Raw genomic sequence first — 18,873 nt, 5'->3', positions numbered from 1 at the left:
TTTTTAAAGTCCTCAATCAGGTAGTGAACAAAACCACCTCTGGCACTCTGCCAACAATAGGGTATCAGAAGCAAATGCAAGAAAGAAAACGCATTAGGACAGAGTTGAGATCAAAACTGAAAGCAACAGCCCCTGCAGAAAGACTTTTGCTGTAACTCAGGTAAGTAAATTCATGCTTGAACTCCAGATTAAAACTTCAGTAAAGATTTTTTTTTTTTTAATATTAAAAAAAGTTTAATACAATCCTGAAGATGGCAAAACTTGCAAAGACTCAAGAAATAGGTATCAATTTCATGTACAACAGAATGAGAAACAGGGGCAGGGGGTATAAGGATTTGAAAGACATTATCATCACTTTTTCAGATTAAATAATAGCAGAAACAGGCTCTCCCCTCACTGCTCTAAGTAGTGAAAATGCTTGATGCTCTGGAAAAAAATAAATAAATATCTTGGATGCTGCTAGGCTTTTCAGCTTTGGTAAAGGTTCTGATTTTCTGGTGACACTCAGTGACCCCCATGAAAGTCTGCATTTTTTCCCTTCCAGACTACTGATAAAAATAACTTTCACCAGAGGCAGTTCATACTAATGTGTTCTCTCCTTATCCGTCCCTTTCATTTCTCTTATGCTATCAGTTAGGCCCATCCATATTAAAATTCCTTGCATGGGAGGACAGTGAGGGAAAGTTACTGCAAGAAAACTTCAAGCCCCATACATTTCTTCAAGAGCACGATGAGTTACAAAACATGCTAACAGCAAGTATCATTTTTCATATACATCTATAAATTCTCCTGATACAACCTGAAAACTATAGGTGTGATAAAATCCTTCTAAATACTTGTGATTTGCTCATTACTTTAAAATATTTTTTAAAAAAAAGTGATTTAATATAGAACCTAATTACAATTTAACTCCTAACGTTTACTGTTTAAACAAACAAGATTCTAGCAGATGCAAAAGTGCTCCTGTTTTATCTACAAGGAAGGAAAAAGGAAAGCAAAAGGAACCCAGAATCCATTTCCTGGATGTGGTAACTTTCCTGGCAGGGTCCAACTTTCTCACAAGGCACTTCTTAATCTTCTCATATGCAAACTGAAACATCTTTAAAGGTATGTTTTAAATACTTCTCTGAAATACTTAGTTCGTCAAGAGTTTGTGAAGACTAGCACTGACCACAGACTAAGAGCACCCCAGGTAATAACTTTAATTATCATGCAAACATTGCTGGACTTTTCATAGTTTGCTGTCACCTTTACATAGTCCGCGTCCAACGCTGTTCATGCTGTTAGTACCAGATTCCTATTGAGGAATGGAAACTTTTATTCTTTAATGTAGCAACTAGAAAAAATGCCAATAACATTATTACACTAATCTGACCAGTGATTAATTACTGCTCTGAAACATGAAAGACTTGCTCAGTGGCAAATCAGACAGTCACTTAAAGGTGCTGAAAAAAAACTATACTTTTTTTTTTTTTTTTTTAAGTAGCCACATACAGAGTTCAAATGAAACTATAGAGGCAGAGGAGAGAAACTCAGTCTACACAGCTGTCCTAGAAAGAAAACACACTAATAACATTTCCCAGGTAACATTCTGAGGTCAAACACAAAGCATTATTATGTTAAATTTAGAAAAGCACAATAAAAGGAAACAAAACCCCAGCCTTAATGCTATCAGGGAATACTGCATAACAACTCACCTAATCCTAGCATTTAGTTTATTTCATCGTCTTGAAAACTGTATCATAACACAAGCAAAAAGCACTTGAACTGCACTACCTAAGAAGAGTTTGCACATTGGTGTTAGTTTACTAACTGTAGCTTCCTCTCCTCTCTTCATTTCAAGTATTTGGCAAAAATATAAACTGAGGTTGGTTTATTTATTTATTTATGGACTTTATACCAAGACCCTCTGCTTGCTATTTTGGTTGTTTCAGGCACAGGAACTATGCATGCACACCCCCAGAAAAACACACCATTTCTATTTGTGCAGTCACAACTTGCCTATAGGAGAAATTTATAAGAAACTTGAGAATTTATAAAACCTAACACTGAAAATGTTTACGCCTTCGTAAATTCTTCCTTGGAGTATACTTAAGCATACACTCGTAAGGTAACACAGTCTACAGCTCAATTATAAAGTCTGAAGTAACACAGTCCACCTACCTTCAACTAATCTGCCCTATTCTTCCTCTTATTTGATGTACTTGAATTACTTTTTCCACAAAACGTATACAAAGTTCACCATACAGACAGTTACTACACACAGGTTTTTTTATTAACTGCTATATTAACTCTGTTAAAACAAGCTTTTTCTTTCATCTCACCTCATAAAACTTCTCACTTGTGATCTTTTCAACAGGAAGAGGCTTGCCATCTTGATAGTTTGTGAGAATCAATGCAATAGTAGTAAGCGTTTTACCCTGCATAAGAGAAAAGAATGTAGTATTTTCCACAGATTAAAACAAACCAAATGACCAACCAATCAAGAAACATACACACACACATTCTGTATAGAAAGATTTCAAGCTTGGTAAGTATTATTACCAGTCCCATATCATCAGCCAGTATTCCTCCAAGAACATTTTTAGGTCGCTTCTTTTCTGCGAAATTTGTAAGTATATTGTAATAGAAGTCACTTCTCTCTTCCCAAAATGGTGGCAAATCATTACTGTTCTCACGTGAAACCATCCAAGCTAAAGCCTGCTTCTGATGGGGAAGCAAGAGTGTGCCAACAGCCTGCAAATTAAAGAGATAGATATGTTATGCACTATTTGCATATTAAATATGACATTCCATCTTTGGAAGAATTTTTTTTTTTAAATAAAGTCCTTTGTATCTACTAAATTTCTTTCTGATTCAAACATCTCCTGTGCCCAGACAAAGCTAAATATGCAACTCGATATTTAAGTATTTATATTTTATAGAAAACAGTTTCTAGCTTAAGAAATACCTCTGCTGCTTCCATTTCACAAGTTTTATCATCTTCCTTCAGATCCTCAAACAATTTGTCAAATTCACTTTTAAGCTGCATAAATGAACACAAAAATTGCAATTAAAATTATTGCAATTAAAAATAACCTCATGAAATAATCAATGACTCTACTGAATTACAATTACCTATCATATGGTAATCAGTATAGATAGCTCTACCACTTCAGACCTGATTTGCTGGAATATGTTTGTTAGCTACTGCTACATAAAAATTAAGTTCAGTTTTTCCAAGACAAGCACGTGCCAATACAAGCAAGAGCTTGAGATGGGATGGCTGAATATAGTCACACCCTTGTACAACACGCTAAAGGAACTACTTCACTCTAATTTGAAAGAGCAAACAAAAAGCAAAACCAAAACCAAACCACCACCCAACCCTTCACGTATCACCCTGGGCCAAACGTGACGATAAAAAGTCTGGAAGTCTGATTTTACTTTCATTTGAGAACTTAACATACTTGTTATCTGGTAAAGCATTACGACAGAGAAAAGACGACACACCACCATAACAATGTAAAAAAATTATTGAACCACCAAAACCTCCTGAAATTACACGGGACTCAAGGCTGTCACAGCTAAAACATCTGCTTACAGTATAAAAACGAAAATGGTCAAAAGTTCAAGATGACTTCAAAGCAAATCTGTGGTTCAGAAGAGGGAAAAAAAAAAAGCAAGACTTCCACTTCACAAACACTGTTTTATTAATGAAAAAGTTAAAGGCCTCCACTATTAAAATTCCAAATTCCAGGTGTTTAAGTACGAAATGCAAACCTGTTCAGTTGTCAACTGCACAGCAGCATGAACCGGAGCGCTATAACTTGGACCAGCTCTCCCAGAAATCCACTTTGATCCAAAACCACATTCTGGACCTACTTGCCATTAAAAAGATAGCATTCTGAAACACAACAGTATGATGACTTCCCACTCTCAGCCTTCACTGGCTCATGAGTAACAATGCTGATCAGATTGTGGGCTATGAAACAGTATCTTTCACCATTTGTCTTCTAACCTCAATTTATCCTTTACTTTCAACAGGCCACAAAGGCTTTCCACAAAGCTTCATAAGACTCACAGGCAATGAGCTATGGGTTGGGATCCTTTGAGATAGCAACCATGTTTCTTAAAATCTGTTCTGTTACATGAAATTTGACTTGGTAACAGTATGATGACTGATAACGCAAAATGCTTTTTTACTCCAAACTCTCTTTGTTAACTATGCACAATAGATCCTAGAAGATAAAAACTGAAATCTTGCTATATGTAAAACAGATCTATCCCTCATCAAGAGAGGTGAGGGATTTCCGAGGCGTGATTTCTGCACACATCCTTACTCCTGACTACCGCTGCTTCCACAAAGCCTAGTTCCAGGAGCACGGGTGCTTTTTGCACGAGGCTGGCTCTGCAAAGCATCAGGTCTGATAAGCTTATTTGTTCAGAGACATCTCATCTCTATTTGCTCACGCCTCACTAGTAGGATACATGTCCTAGTGCTCTGCTAAAAGGCAGCACTGTCCCTGAAACCCTCACCCTATGAAAGGGTCTAACCTGTTTCTTAAAAAATAAAATTTTTTCAAGTCTGGAGAAATGCAAGGACTCATTATGAATTTTTAAGAAACTTATGGAATCGAGTATATTTCTGAGGTTGCTCAAATGCCTCTCCAATTGCTGGCAGGTCACATAAAAGATAAGACACAAAAGTATACTGCCTATGAAGTTTAAAATTAATAGCTGTGGGCTCTGCATTATTCCCCAACTAAGTTAAAAAAAAAAAAAATTTTGTGAATGACAAGACTACGATGAGGATTAAGCCCATTTCTTCCAACCAGTGGCAAGCTCAATCTAGGTATTTTAGAAAAGGAAAAAAACCCAAAACTTCAAGACTTACCTTTCAGAGGAGGAGCCAATTTAAATCCGTGCCTTTTTAGCTGATCTAGCACTGCTTCCTTGTTTTCTTCTCTTCCCCAAAAACTCATTTGTACAGGCATGGTAAAGGCATTTTTTGCTCCATAAGGGACAACCCTGATAAAAAGCAGGAAAAAACCCACAGCAGTATCTTTTAATTATTTAATTTTTTATAATAAACCTTGCTATTTCTTCAGCAAGAGGTACTCCAAAGTGCTTATTTTCATCAAAATACAAAATGTTCCAGATAGTGTTAGTACTTATACCGCATAAACCTTTTATACAAACCACCACATGGAGTTAAATTAAGAGTTCCACAACAATCTTTAAAGAATTTGCTCTCATGAGTGTCTCTACATTTTATCATATACAGGAAAGAATGAACAGTATGCAAGCAGTTCAACAGGAAAAAAAGAGTCTGAAAGGCTTCATGAAGCCTTAATCATATTACTAAGAGCTGTCATTTCTGTCAAAACTGAACACTTACAAATAGTTTTTGGAACTTGCTAGTGTAGCAACAAAAACCGTTTCCATTATTTATATTCATGGAACCAAAAGCATAATCTTCGCACTTACCCTTCCACTAATGCTAGTTTGTTGTCCATAATGCCTGCCAATGCTGCTGCTAGTTCTTTTTTTATATGGCCTACCTGGTCTCCATTCACATTATTTACTTTCACTGCATTTTTATCATAAGGATTATTGGGCTCCCTCTGAAGTGCAACCATTTCATTGTTATTAACCTAACAAAGCAAAACAAACACCAGAACACATTCATTTAGTTGCAAATTATTTGCAGAAATATCTAATATACATTTACTTAAACATCATGAAGTTTAAAAATTAATTTGGTATAGCACACTGTTCAGTCAGTCTAATAACCTACTACCTACTCAAAATACCATAAGAGCTGCCTGATCAATGTCAGCAATTTCAAAAGCATTCCTGAGAGCAAGAACTACCTTCAACTGCTAATACATTTTGAAAGGGAATAAACATCCCCTTTTGTCCATGTAAACAGTTCAAAGACCTATCTAATTTCTTGTTTTCAGTCCATTTGCCTTATGTGGGTGAGCAGAGCTACCAAATAACTAAGCCAGATTTGAGAGCTTGCTACCTTAATTAAATTTTGAATTAAAGTTTTAGATTAAGTACTTCCCGTTAAGGATGTTGAATACAGCAAGTCGGGGGGGGGGGGGGGGGGAATCTATTAAAACTATGCTTGGTCAAAAGTTTTAGGAATTTTTGAAATTTAATTAAACATTTTTTTTGAAGCTGACAAGTTTTTCTTCTGCTTTATAATTTATCATGCACTTACAATCCCTGTGTAGTATCGTAACCCAACAACACTTCCTCGCAAAGTTCCATACAAGATAGCTGAGTCTGTATCCTCCTCTGTTCCAGAAGCGTCACCTACAGGGAGGGAGTCTTCCAACCCAAGACTGGAGTAAAAGTCAGGAGAGGAAAAACGGGAATAGTTTCTCTCTCCTCTGTAGATGTTATATTGAGAGCATTCTCTTGCAGAATCTCTGCAGAAAGACAAAGTGTGAAATATTTGACAATGACTTTAATAATAATAGAATTCTTATTTCCTTGTAATCTGTTTTATTTCTTTATATAAGGGTACCTATAAACCCCAGTTTTACAACTTTTTTCAGATATTTACCTGGAAACATTCAAAAAAAGTTTTATATTAGGAGAAAGCTTTGTCCGCCATTTTTTAATCCCCACTACATTAGTTTAAGCCAATTACAATAAAGAGCTGACAAATTAACTGACTGAACTATGGTATTTGCGCATTCCACCTTACCTTCCCTCACAGATTATCTTTGTCAACAACATTAAGAATTCTCCAGATTTAGTTACATCTCTAATTATACCTGAGACAACAAAATTTCCATGTATTTTCCTAACACCATTTTTTCTCATCTAAGGAAAAGGTTAAAAAAAAAAAAAAAAAGCTGTTTGTAACTGATTAACTCTGTATAACTTCATGCCTATACCCACAAAAGCTGAAATGCTAAAACAACTGTTCCCCACATATTCATTAAGCTTACCTTCACAGCTTGACATCTATTATTAATACTTCATAATAAACTTTAGAGAGAATCACCTCCTCCAACCTAACCTGGGTAATTACACTATCTATCTCCAATACAAACTTCCCCCAGCCAGGTTCCCCCTTAGGTGAAGAGATGCACCTAGAAACTCACGGTACTGCACACTAAGAGATGGAAACATCTCTGGCCATGCGTTTAATGCACATCTGCATTAAAGATTGACATACTACCAATTGTTTTAATCAAGTAATATGTAACAATAAAATCTCAATACAAGTTTCAACTAATACATAATAACCACGACCTTTGGTGTATCTCAAAACTACCCTATACTGTGTTGCTGGATTAATTGGAGAGTACTCCCAATTAAAATAATTAGGTTTCATATACTAGTTATTCAAAGTTTGGCGTAGTAAATTTTGGGTTCTTTTGCAAATGACACCTAAAGTTACTGCATAATCGGCATTCCATTTTCTCTGACAGAAAAAAAGGAAGTTTAAGAGGCTTTGCTCTGAGGCAACTGCAGATGAGCCAGCGAGGGGTTAACCAGAAGCCATTTTGCCAGTGCCCCGCTGAAGACCTCTCCGGGAGCCCTGCCCGAATGCAGAAGCCACAGGAACGGCCCTGGCACCCAGCACCGACAACAAGAGGGCGGCGAGGGCTCACTTTCTACCCCAGCCACCTCAGCTCGCCCCGCCGCCCGCGACGCCCCGCGCCCCGGCCGCCGCTCGCAGGACACGGCGCGAAGCGGCCGAACGCAGGCAGCGACCGGCGCGATGCGGCTCAGCACCGGCACGGCACGGCGCCCACCACCGCCCCCACCCCGGTCTCACTTGGGCAGCCTCCGCAACATGGCGGCAGCAGGCCTGCCGCCGCCCGCCAAGCCCAGCCAGCGCTACCCCAGCCACCGCTCCCGGCCGCGGACCCGCGCTCCAGACCCGACAGCGGCAACCACCAATGGCTGCCGGCGCCTCCGGAGACGCTGGCCAATGAGGACACCGCGCACAGGAAGAGGACGCCTCTCTGCCCGCCCCTCCCCGCCCACCAGCGCCCCTCGCGCCGGGGGGCGCTGCGCCGGCGCCGTGAGGCAGAGCCCGCCGGCAGCCATGGCGGCGCCGCGCCCGGCGGGGTTCCCGGCCCTCCCGGCACACCACCGACGCTCCGCCAGACAGGCGGCAGCGTTAAAACAACCTGTTTACAGTGGTAGACAACACGTGCGATTAACCGTCAGTTATAGACAAGAAAATTTGTCCCCGGTTCGAAACCGAGCAGAAACACTCTATAGAGTGTTTCTTGTCTATAGACAAGAAAATGCTTACGAGTTTGCAAAGACGCCAACAAAATGCAAGAGCACGCAAAGGGCAAAGCACGAGGTTGCCGAAACGTGATTTTCTGAAAGCGTACCTTGTAATAACGATCCGATTTAGAAAGCAGCATCTCTAATACACTGAACAAGATACAAGCACATGGTACGCCACCTTACGCGGAAACAGTACGTTGTTGAGAATCGCTGAAGTATCCGTACGTGAGCTCCTCAATCGCTGCCGCGGCCGGGGACAGTGACAAGCGCCGACACCCTCGCAGGATAGAGCCTTTGGAAAAATATTTTCATGTCACCTACGTGAAACCACTCTGAAGTTTCCTACAGCTTCTCCCCAAAACTGTAACCGAATGAGCTGTAATTTAAGTCAAATAGAGCAAAAAAATTTTTCTTCTTCATTGGCCTGCTGTTAAAAAAAAAAAAAAGAGGATGAGTTTTAAAAGCTTCCTTTGCTAAAAGCTGAGTACTTTCACCCACCATTCCAGGGTTCCGTTCCATTAAATAATTGAAAATAAATACTTTCACAAAGTCACTGAGGCAGCCACTGCTATCCACTGAAAGAAATGTTTTGTCAAAAAGGGATTTATGCAACAGTCTTGGACAAACCTGGGTGCTAGATGAAAGAAAATTATATCGTTTTATCTAAAGACACCGGTTAATGTAAAATAAACGACCAAACAAAAAACCACAATCAACAACAACAACACGAAACCAAATCCCAGCTTTCCAATTACTTATCCTTAAAACTTTGCCAACAAATTTTATATAAGGATTATCATCAGGGCAAACTGCCCCAGCATTAAAATCTAATGTACCTGATGTATAAATTCATCGGCTTATAATAGATTTGCCAGACTAACTTTGTCAGAGGCAAAGACAGCAAAAGAAAGCCCAGATAGTTAGACTGATTTTCGACAGAATTTTCTTCTATGTGACTACATAATTTCTCCTCTTTAGATTTATACAGATATTGCCGTGGTCCTAGACAGTTTTAAGACTGACATTCCATCTTTTAGAAGCCAATTTTAACTTCAGTCTACAGAGATCTCTCACAGAAGTGTACTTTTCTAGGCAAGAGCCTGTTTTTCATTAAATTACTGACACATTCTCATAGATTCAGTGGCTCAAGATGGAGTTTAAAATCTGTCTGTGTACCTGTTTTGGTCAGTGCAAATGTGCAGGTCACAAATACCAAAATAAAATTTCTATTATAGCTTTTACGATTAAAGCTATATACTTACAAGGAAAATTATAAGATGACAGGATTCTAGGAAAATTTATTAGACTTTTTTTGGAGGAAAAAAAAATGATAGAACATTCTCCCATAAGGACTTGCACATTCATCACAACCAAAAGTGACAAAGAGAGTTCATTTACAGTAATTTTCCAACAGAAGCTCTTCTGCACACTGGACTGGTTCCCATTTGCTTCCTAACTCTTTAAGCAATGCATGTGGCAGACTGAAGGGAATCCTACTCTTGGGCAAGCCAGGAGACCTGGGAAGCAGAGTCTGACACTGAGCTTCCAACATCCACAGTTCCATGACAACCTACAACAGAGAATGGCTTGCAGTCAGAAATGCTAAGACTTGCACAGTTCACTGCTCTCTCCCTTTCACGTATAACTTCAGGTTGCTACACATTTGAACAGGAACAATTTTAAATATCAAAAGCCTTTCAGAAACAAATACTTTTCTTCATTTATACTTTATTATCCCCGTCCTGTTTCCTTATACTCCCCTCCCCCTGTAATATTTCTTCTTTCATACAAAGCTTGCAAGATTTTTATTATCTTCTCTTGAATATACCAGAAACACAGACTTAGTCATCTATAAAATAACAGTATATTCCAGTCTGGTTATTCTCCAATCTGATATGATCAATATGGCTGAGACCACAAAGATCAGCACACACCATATCCTATAAAAGGTTAGGTATAGCAGCTCATGTCCTGCCTCTGTTTTCAAAAGGGCTGTATTTTCTGCATCAAGAGTTCAGTATCTAAAGACAAAATATCCAGCAGTGATGGAATATCAAGTCCTTTCAGATTTTTTTAAGGGACATTTTATCGTAATTTCTCTTGAAGAATACATGGAAGAGGCTGAACACACAGTCTCTCTTAGAGGTTCTATACTACAGCCGATATTTTCAAGAACTTACTTTCTCAGACTCATTTCCTAAAGTGAACGGAGTGCTCAACAGTGACGCCTCCTCTCATTTCTCCCTTTGACGCTAACCAGTTTTCCATCATTGCCATAAGATGGCAATACTGCATAGGCCTATTTTTTCCCTTCTGTGCACAGTCGTTGCTATGTGTAGGATAACTGCCTTTTAATAAAGATTTATGTCCATGAAGAGTCAAGGTGAAAAATCTCCCTGAGCTCACATGACCTATCAGGCTTGAATGGTTAAGATGCACAAGAAATTCTGTAACTAAGAGTATATAAAGGAGTTTGACATGTATAAAACAATAGTAGGAAGACTTGAACACAGTCAAGTCAGTCAGTGGTAAATGGATAATTTTATAGTTTAAATGCTATTGTGGCATGTATCTCCACAACTCTTTCCAGCAGAGAGTAGGATTAATGGCCCCACAAAAGTTTTGCCAGTAAAACACAGAATATAGCTTTGTGCAGAATTCGAAACACCAACGTTCATGAGAATTAAATTTGATCAGCGTTGGTTAGGCAGTGATAAGGAATAGAAAATGTGCATTATGAGAGGCCTAAAAGAGCTTGGCTTACTTAGTGTACTAAGACAAAGACTGAGAAATAGGATATGGTTAATTTTTACACATATATCAACAGAGCAAACCACTGAGAGAGGAAAAGGATTATATAACCTAACCAAAATTGTTCACACAAGCACAAATGGTTATAGCTACTCATACATACATTTAGACGAGAAAAAAAAAGATACTAACGTGAATAGTTGGGTTCTAGATAACCCTTTCAGAAGGAATGAGACCAAAATAAATTGTTATCTTTGAGATCAATTTATAATAGAAATTCTGTGACATAGCTGCTTCTGTCAGCAAGGAACTGTGCTCAGTAAGTCAGCATCAATGACACAACAGTAAAGGTAAGAAAGTCAGTAAATCCCCATAATTTGGTACTCTCAGCAAGCCAATGGTTTGAAGATGCAGGAAAGAACATATCTGGAGTCTTGAGACAGAGACTGAAATAGATCTACGGGTCACTATGAGAGAAAGCAGTAGGCATCTTGGGAGCGTGGTAGAGCTCAAAGACTCTAAATCATCAACGTGGAAGTGCTTTTCTCTCCTTCCCTTACAGGAGGAGTCTAGAGCAACCGGCTCACAAAGAAGTAGCTCCCGTAAGCAGTGCAGGTTACGTGGAATGGACAAGAGCCTCTGCCCCTGCTGCGATTCAGACCAGCTTGGACTATTGTCACATTGGGCAGGAATTTGAGGAGTACACGGCAGATTTGCCTAGCAATAATTTGACCCTGACATATTCAGGCATCCCTAAAGAATGAAAAAAATCATCTTCTTGTGAGGGACTTAAAAGGAAACAAGTTAACAAGCTAATCTGTTTTTATGAAATTATGAAGGTGGCAGTGTTGATCTCTGGATGTTTTCCATTACACTTACCTTAGAAAAACCCAAAGCACTGCAATTACAAACACATCAGCTTAGGTTAGGCTCATGCTTAACATGAGTTAAGCATCACTCCACTGGCTTCAATGAATTAATAGCAATTTCTTCATCTTAATTTTTACCAGTTCTTATTGTTAACAGCAAATCTGTCATTTGCTTTTCTTTCGGGTTTTGGTTTGGTTTTTTTTTTGTTTTTTTTTTTTTTTTTGTTTGTTTTTTTGTTGGTTAGTTGGTTGGTTTAGGGGTTTTTGGGTTTTTTTGTTTGGTTGGTTGGTTTTTTTGAGAAAAATAAAAGGTAAACTGCTATATTGCTTTTTGTGAAAAGAACAGCATGCAGCTGATTGATGTTAGCAGATGCTTCACTTCACAAATGCGTGGTACATTTATTCTAGGTGGAACCTCGTTTGAAGTAGTCTCCACAAAGCCTGTTTTATTCTAAAGAAAGGAGCTTGTAGCGAGGTGGGGGTCAGTCTCTTCTCCCAAGTAACAAGTGATGGGACAAGGGGAGATGGCCTCAAGCTGCACCAGGGGAGGTTTAGGTTGGATATTCAGAAAAACTTCTTCACCGAAAGGGTGGTCAGGCCCTGGCACAGGCTGCCCAGGGAAGTGGTTGAGTCCCCATCCCTGGAGGTATTTAAAAGACGGGTAGATGTGGTGCTCAGGGACATGGTTTAGTGGTGAACTTGGTAGTGCTGGGTTAACGGTTGGACTCGATGATCTTAAAGGTCTTTTCCAACCTTAACGATTCTACGATTCTATTCTATGATAATTTTATACAGTTTAACAAGAACAATACATGAAAGTATCAGTTTTAGTCTAGTTTCACTACTGTTTTAGCTACTATTTCTGGTAAAAATGAAAAAGAGGTAATCACATTGTTCTCCTTGCTTAACAGTAAAAAAAAATATGGTGAAATTAATTTATGATCTTTATCGTAAATATCCTAAAATTATTACAGGGTGGGGGTTTTTGTTTGGAGGTTTGTTTGTTGTTTTGTTTGTGGTTTTTTTGTGTGTTTTTTTTTTTGGGGGGGGTTACAGTTTTATACTTAACACGGGAAATACTGTTAATTACTACACAGAGTACCTTGGTTTGCCTGCCAATTACAGAAGTGTAATATAAGGAAAGGTCTAGAAATTAATAAATTAATGTGAACAATGTTACTAATGTTGACAATATTTTAATCACTGTAATTTCCACTGTAAGAGAGAATATGTTTTAAAAAAAATTGTGAGTTAATATTGTACTCATCATCTTGATGCAGCTGAGAATAAATGGGAGTAGCAATTGTCATATAAAAAATTCTACACTACAAAGGAATAGATAACTACTATTAGATCTTAAGGGTCAATAATTATTTATTAGTATAGCCTATATGGTAAGAAAGTTTGATGAATCAACAAGAGGTGCTGATTAGTGGAACTCCCCAGTGCTATCAGATCTACTTGCATTTTATAGCCTAACAAGAAAGATGTATAACCTGCCCACTGCAAACCAGTGTAACTGTCAAAAATGCTTGCTTTAGTAATTGCATATGCGGCTTGTTCTTTACTAGATGTGCTAGTTTATAGTATTTTTATACTGTCTCCCCATTTGTAAATTCTCTAGATTTCTAATATTTACTACTGAATTATAATAATTCTTGAAATCTCTCTGCCAATTAAGGCATACTCTATTTGGGAGTAATTCTATGTTTCTCCAAACAAGACGCTCAGCATTCGAACGCTACTAAATAGCTTCAATAAGGAGGAAGGGCCCAAGCAGTGTCTTGCCTAAAGTTACGTTAAAACGTATGAGGCATATTAATGAAAAGTTAAGAATTATATACTCATAAGTGATGTCACTAGCTAGGAAGTCACACTGAAAATAATGATATCCCAGAAATGATGGCATGCTAAAAACAACATCATGGCCACTTTTGCCCTCTCCGATTTTAATCCCTATCCCATCTTGGCCTGTACCCAAAGTCCCATTTTACTGCAGGAGAGTAACCAATAGGCCTTTATTATTGGCTCCAAAGGACTGACTGATGGTTTACACCAATATGGGAATAATTTACAGATAAAATAGTAAGAAAACAAGAATGTATAAATAGAAGTTTTAAAAAAATGTGACAGGACTTGCAAGAGGAAATGGATGGGGAGGGGGCAGGGAAAAAAGGAAAAAGAAAAAAATCTTAGCCAAAACTTCTGAGGACCCTCAATGGGTTTAAAGACCCAATATAAGGACATAAAATTCTTTTCTAATATAAAGTCTGTCAACCTTTACTACCCCAGTGTATTTCACGATTCAAACAGACGAACACACATACAATTCAGATGCAAATGCACACTGAGCACATCTCTATCAGATGCAAGCTGCACAAGAAAAACAGGAACACTGTAGTTAAGGGCAGTATCCCTTTCAGAAACTTATACATGTTGGCTTGCTATATTTCTATTACATTAACACAATGTTGTCTAAACAAAACTAAAGGTATTGTCCCTTCAAAGCTTGTTTTCTGTCCTGCATGCACCAAGGGGCTGGTCCAAAAAGGGCCACCTGTGAAGTATTACCTGTTGTTTATACTGGAAACCACCATAATTTACAGTCACCTCCATAACTTCTTCAGAAAAGCTGCTCACAGAAAGATCTGTAAGATGATACTTGATTGTTTTCAAATAATCCAATGCAATTTTATAAAGATGATACATTTTGATATTAATATATTAAAAGTAGAACATAAGCCTTAATTTTAGTAGGTTATTCATAAAAAGAAAACCCCAAAGAGAAAAAGGATAAACTGTTCACAAGCAAATATGTCTCCCCCATCTTTTTTTTGTTTTCCAAACTAAATACAGGATTGCATTCAGCTCAAGGGTTGTTCAAGACTTCCCAGCACTGTAGGCAACATATAATTTTCCCTGTATCCCTTCCCAAAAAAGGAAAAGGATGGAGCAGGGACAAAAAGCAGCAGTGACAAGCCTAGGAGACTCAGGCTAGCTGCACCCAAGAAAAGATGATTCAAAAGAAAGATGCAAATGCTGTTCCTGATGACCGGTGCCATCTTTGTCTCAGAAAAGGCTTCTGCCCAACATCCGATTCCTCCCGGTCTGGTTTTCCAGGCTTTATATGACCGAAGCTAGGACTTTATGAAAGTGCCTACAGTTAGAGCTGGCCCTTCTAATGCAATGTTTACATAAAATAATTAAAACAGATTTTTTCCATTCTTTTAAGAGAAATTTTACCAACTTTTGTACTTCAAAATGGAGTTACAACTCACACAATAGAAAGCAATGATTGTGTGGATGTAAACCAGCATAAAGAACTGGACACAAAGTGTCTGGCAACTTTAAAAATGAGGAGATTAAAAAAAAAAAAGAAAAAAAAAAAGCCAAAATGGGCCTATTTTCAAATTACTTTGGTGTTTCTAAAACTGCATCTTAGACTCCTTAGTCACATTGCTAAAGATAATGGATGAAGCACCAACACCACTGATAGAATTATATTCTCCTTTATCATGGCAATCTTCATTATAGGCCTACGACTTTCAGAATCAAGCTGTACACCTAACTCTTAAAACTCTCCTCTCTTGGGCTTTAAATTAACTCTAAGGCCAAAGTCAAATTTCAACCATAAACTAGGTCATCTGTAGTACATAATTAATTTGTCTTTGCAAGGCTTTTCTACACAGCAGGCTTGAAAGGCTCCATAATAAAGGAAGAACTGCAGCCTCTGGTGTTTCTGACTTCAAATATAACCTCACCACTAACACCAGTCTCAACTTAGGATATGGTTATACATGTGTGAGGGTTATCTTATTTGCTCACTCCTAGTCCTCTACGTATTAAAGAGCTTAGCAATAAACCAGCCTAATCCACAACCTAACCCTAACCAGAGATAGACATACAAACGTTTAAATTATGTACAAAATATCATGTGTAAATGAAAGCCAGCCATGCCATAGATCTCCTTCAGCTCAATATTCCATAGCAGCATAAAACTAACAGAAATTGAAAATGGTAAAAATCCTGTTCTTAGATTCTTGAGTACAACTGGGAAAAAAATCTGTTTAGTAAGAATATGGCCATATTTACACCAGTTCCCAGGTATAAACTGCTTTTCTAAAAAGGCTTGTTAAAAAAAAATTCAAAACGATAGCAGGAACCAGGTGTTAATCTCAGTTTTAAACTGCTCCCTCAGATGTAGCTTTAAATGCAATTGGTTGGAAATTATGGAAAACCTCATATAAAAAGTTGCATAAAACTTGCATTGAACAACTGAAATCTCACAGAAAAATACTCTAGCTTCAATCTTAAAACAAAAAAAAAAAAAAAACAGGAAAACGCTATTGAGTTTTGTAGTTTCTTTTGAAAGGTTTTATTTTCTCCTAGGACCACAGATGCATAGCTTGTGTTCTGCAAAGAAACAGAACTTAACTATCCCCAATAACCTGAAATCAAACCTTGTGGGCAGACCCCTGAAACAGAGAACGCCTTTTCCTCAGCACAGCATTTTTTAAATGCAGAGCAAGGATACAATTTACAGGAACAGAATGTGAATACGTTGACATTTATAACAACACATGGAATTCTTTTCCCATTTCAACTTTCAGGCAGCTCTCTCAACAAAGTAAGTTTTTTCTTCAACTTTCATTCACTCTGTCATAAAGATAATAATCTAGACTGAATCTTTCTATTGTACAAGGCTGTTATTAAGCTATGCCCAAGTTAAAAAAAAAAAGCCTTGATAGAAAAAAAAAAAGCCTATTTGATTGTAATGCCTTCCTGTCCAATCTTGACTAAAAGTACATTAAAATAAATGAGGACTTCTAGCTAGATTTATTTCTGTGAGATTTCTATTGGCCTGTTAGGCAGAACTAACGTTACAGAAAAATAATCTCTGCTGCTAGTCAAAAAATTCATAGAGCATTTACTGTGTTTTGTGGACCAATCTGATCCCCTACTCCAGCCTCATGTACCCACCACGAAAAACCTCCGTACAGGAATGCTACACGGGGAGCATTACAGGGGTGTATCTTGACCACTGGAAAAGAAGTTTTGACAGAAAGAAAAGGCAGAGGGGAAAGAAAGGGAGGGAGAGGGGAACCACCTGTGGGATGGCTGCGACTCAAGAAAGCAACTGAGTGTGCTCACTTCAACTCTGGACATCCAGCTTCAGCTGTCCAGCGACCAGTCTTTTTCGGCTAAAAGGGGGCTGCAGGCTGTGGCAGGTCTCCTCGCCTGGCCCGGAGCTGCGCGCCGGCTCTCACGCCATTCCCCGAGAGGCAGCAGCCTGCTCGAGGCCTCCAAAATGGCCGCCACAGAAGCCGGCTCCAGTCAAGCCAGCGCTTCGCAGCCGCCCCCGCCTCCACTCACTGGCCCCGAGCAGCCCCCAGAGCCGGTGCGAGCCCGCGCTGGCCTCTCGCCCGCCCCTCAGGGCCGCCCCGGGCAGGGGCCGGGGCCGGGGCAGGGGCCGGGGCCGGGGCAGGGGCCGTCCCGGGCCGCCCTGAGGCGCCTCCCGCCCCCCCGTTACCGCCTCGGGCCGACACCCGCACGCCCAGCGCGGCTCAAACCCCGCCCTCTGGAAACCCCCCCGCCCGCGCGCTTCGGGCGAGCACGTGGCAATCATCGCCCCACGTGGGGGAGAAGAGCGCCGCCGGCTAATCAGCGCTCTCCGTTCCCCTCTGGCCCGCCCGGGTAACAGCCAATGGGGAGGCAGGAGGCGAGGGCGTGGTGTGGAGGCGGTTAGCCGTCGACAGTTGGTGCGGATCGGCCGGCGGTGGCGGACGCGACGCGGTGTGGCGCAGCCGGAGCCCCTCAGCTTAGCACGGCGTCATGGTGGGGAACGGGGTCCTGGCGGCCGGGCGGAGGAAGGGTGTTCGGGAGTGCTCCTGCTGCGGCAGGCCGGGGGGGTTATGACTGCATCTGCCGCGGCGGGACGCGCGGGCGGTCTCCGCGTGGAGTCCCCGCGGTAGCAGTAAGGCGGAAGGACTGGGGAGAGGGAGAGGAATTCGCGTAGGAGTGGCTCAGGGGAGGCGAGGCACAGGGACTGGCCGGCGGCTGGCGTGACGAGACGTGTAGAAAGGTGACGGAGGTCTGTGCGTAGCGGGCGCTTCCCGCGCGGAGAGGTGAGGGGCGGGCGGCGGGAAGGAGCGCGGCGCGGCCAACCGCCGGCTGTGGGTCGCCTCGGCGGGCACAGCCAATCGGGGGGGAGGAGCTGCGACGGGCAGCCGACGGCGTGGCGCCGCGTGCTGCGGAGGGCGGCGGGGGAGGGGCGGGATTGGTGGCGCTTGCCGCGAGCCTCTGGCGTCGGCTGTGACGGCAGCGCGGCAGTCACGCGCCAGGGAGCGGGAAACGGTGAGGCGGCGCGAAGGGTTTGGAGGCTCGGTGCCCGCCGAAGGGGAGCGGCAGTGGCAGAGCGAGCCGCGCTGGCGAAAGGCGTCTGACAGGGCCGCGGGGCGGGAATTAACGTACGGGCTCAGGAATGCGAGTTCTGATGAAGCTGTCAGGGAAGGAGCAGCCCAGACAGCCTGCTTTTTCTTTGCCGCTTCTGCTTTTTCATAGATATCCTGTAACAGTAAGCAAAGAAAAAAGCTTGTTTCCATCTTGCATGTAAGACAAAACAGAGGTATCGAGAGATGAAACATCCCTGGCGCGGTTGCTTAGAATGAAAGGAGCTGGCTAAAAGGTCGCAGATGACATTTGATTGGGGCTCTCGGATGATTTCACAGGGGAACTCAAATATTGTGAATTGCCAAGGGCTAGATATCTATGCTTATTATAAAGGAAAACATGCTGAGTGGTCCTGTGCAGGAAAGATTCTTGCAACAGTTACCCTGTACATGATTTGGCAACAAATCAAGGAAATTTGGGGATATTACATAAAGAAGTCTTCCAAAACGAAAGGAAGGTGAAAAAGAGACTAGGCAGAATATTAAAGATCTTCTGCAGCATGGTAAGGGATGATGAAGCTGTATTCACCCTATGTGTTCATAGAGACTAT

At 40.7% G+C, this 18,873-nt stretch overlaps 1 protein-coding gene across 1 annotated transcript in view; it reads right to left on the bottom strand.

The window, feature by feature from the left end:
* HLTF (helicase like transcription factor) overlaps positions 1-7,857 on the bottom strand; it is a 29,067-nt gene extending 21,210 nt beyond the window's left edge. Inside the window, exons 1-9 of the mRNA XM_082320279.1 lie at positions 7,787-7,857; positions 6,212-6,422; positions 5,470-5,636; positions 4,877-5,010; positions 3,763-3,860; positions 2,951-3,025; positions 2,545-2,736; positions 2,325-2,420; positions 1,249-1,297 (exon numbers count right to left, since the gene is read on the bottom strand). Of these exons, the coding sequence (XP_082176405.1) occupies positions 1,249-1,297; positions 2,325-2,420; positions 2,545-2,736; positions 2,951-3,025; positions 3,763-3,860; positions 4,877-5,010; positions 5,470-5,636; positions 6,212-6,422; positions 7,787-7,806 (1,042 nt within the window). The 5' untranslated portion in view covers positions 7,807-7,857. The remainder of the gene's footprint in view (positions 1-1,248; positions 1,298-2,324; positions 2,421-2,544; positions 2,737-2,950; positions 3,026-3,762; positions 3,861-4,876; positions 5,011-5,469; positions 5,637-6,211; positions 6,423-7,786) is intronic.
* Positions 7,858-18,873: the final 11,016 nt, after the last annotated feature.

This window comes from Platalea leucorodia (genome assembly GCF_965183815.1).
Source record: "Platalea leucorodia genome assembly, chromosome: 8".
Taxonomy (NCBI): domain Eukaryota; kingdom Metazoa; phylum Chordata; class Aves; order Pelecaniformes; family Threskiornithidae; genus Platalea; species Platalea leucorodia.
This window is presented reverse-complemented; position numbering and strand designations above follow the sequence as displayed.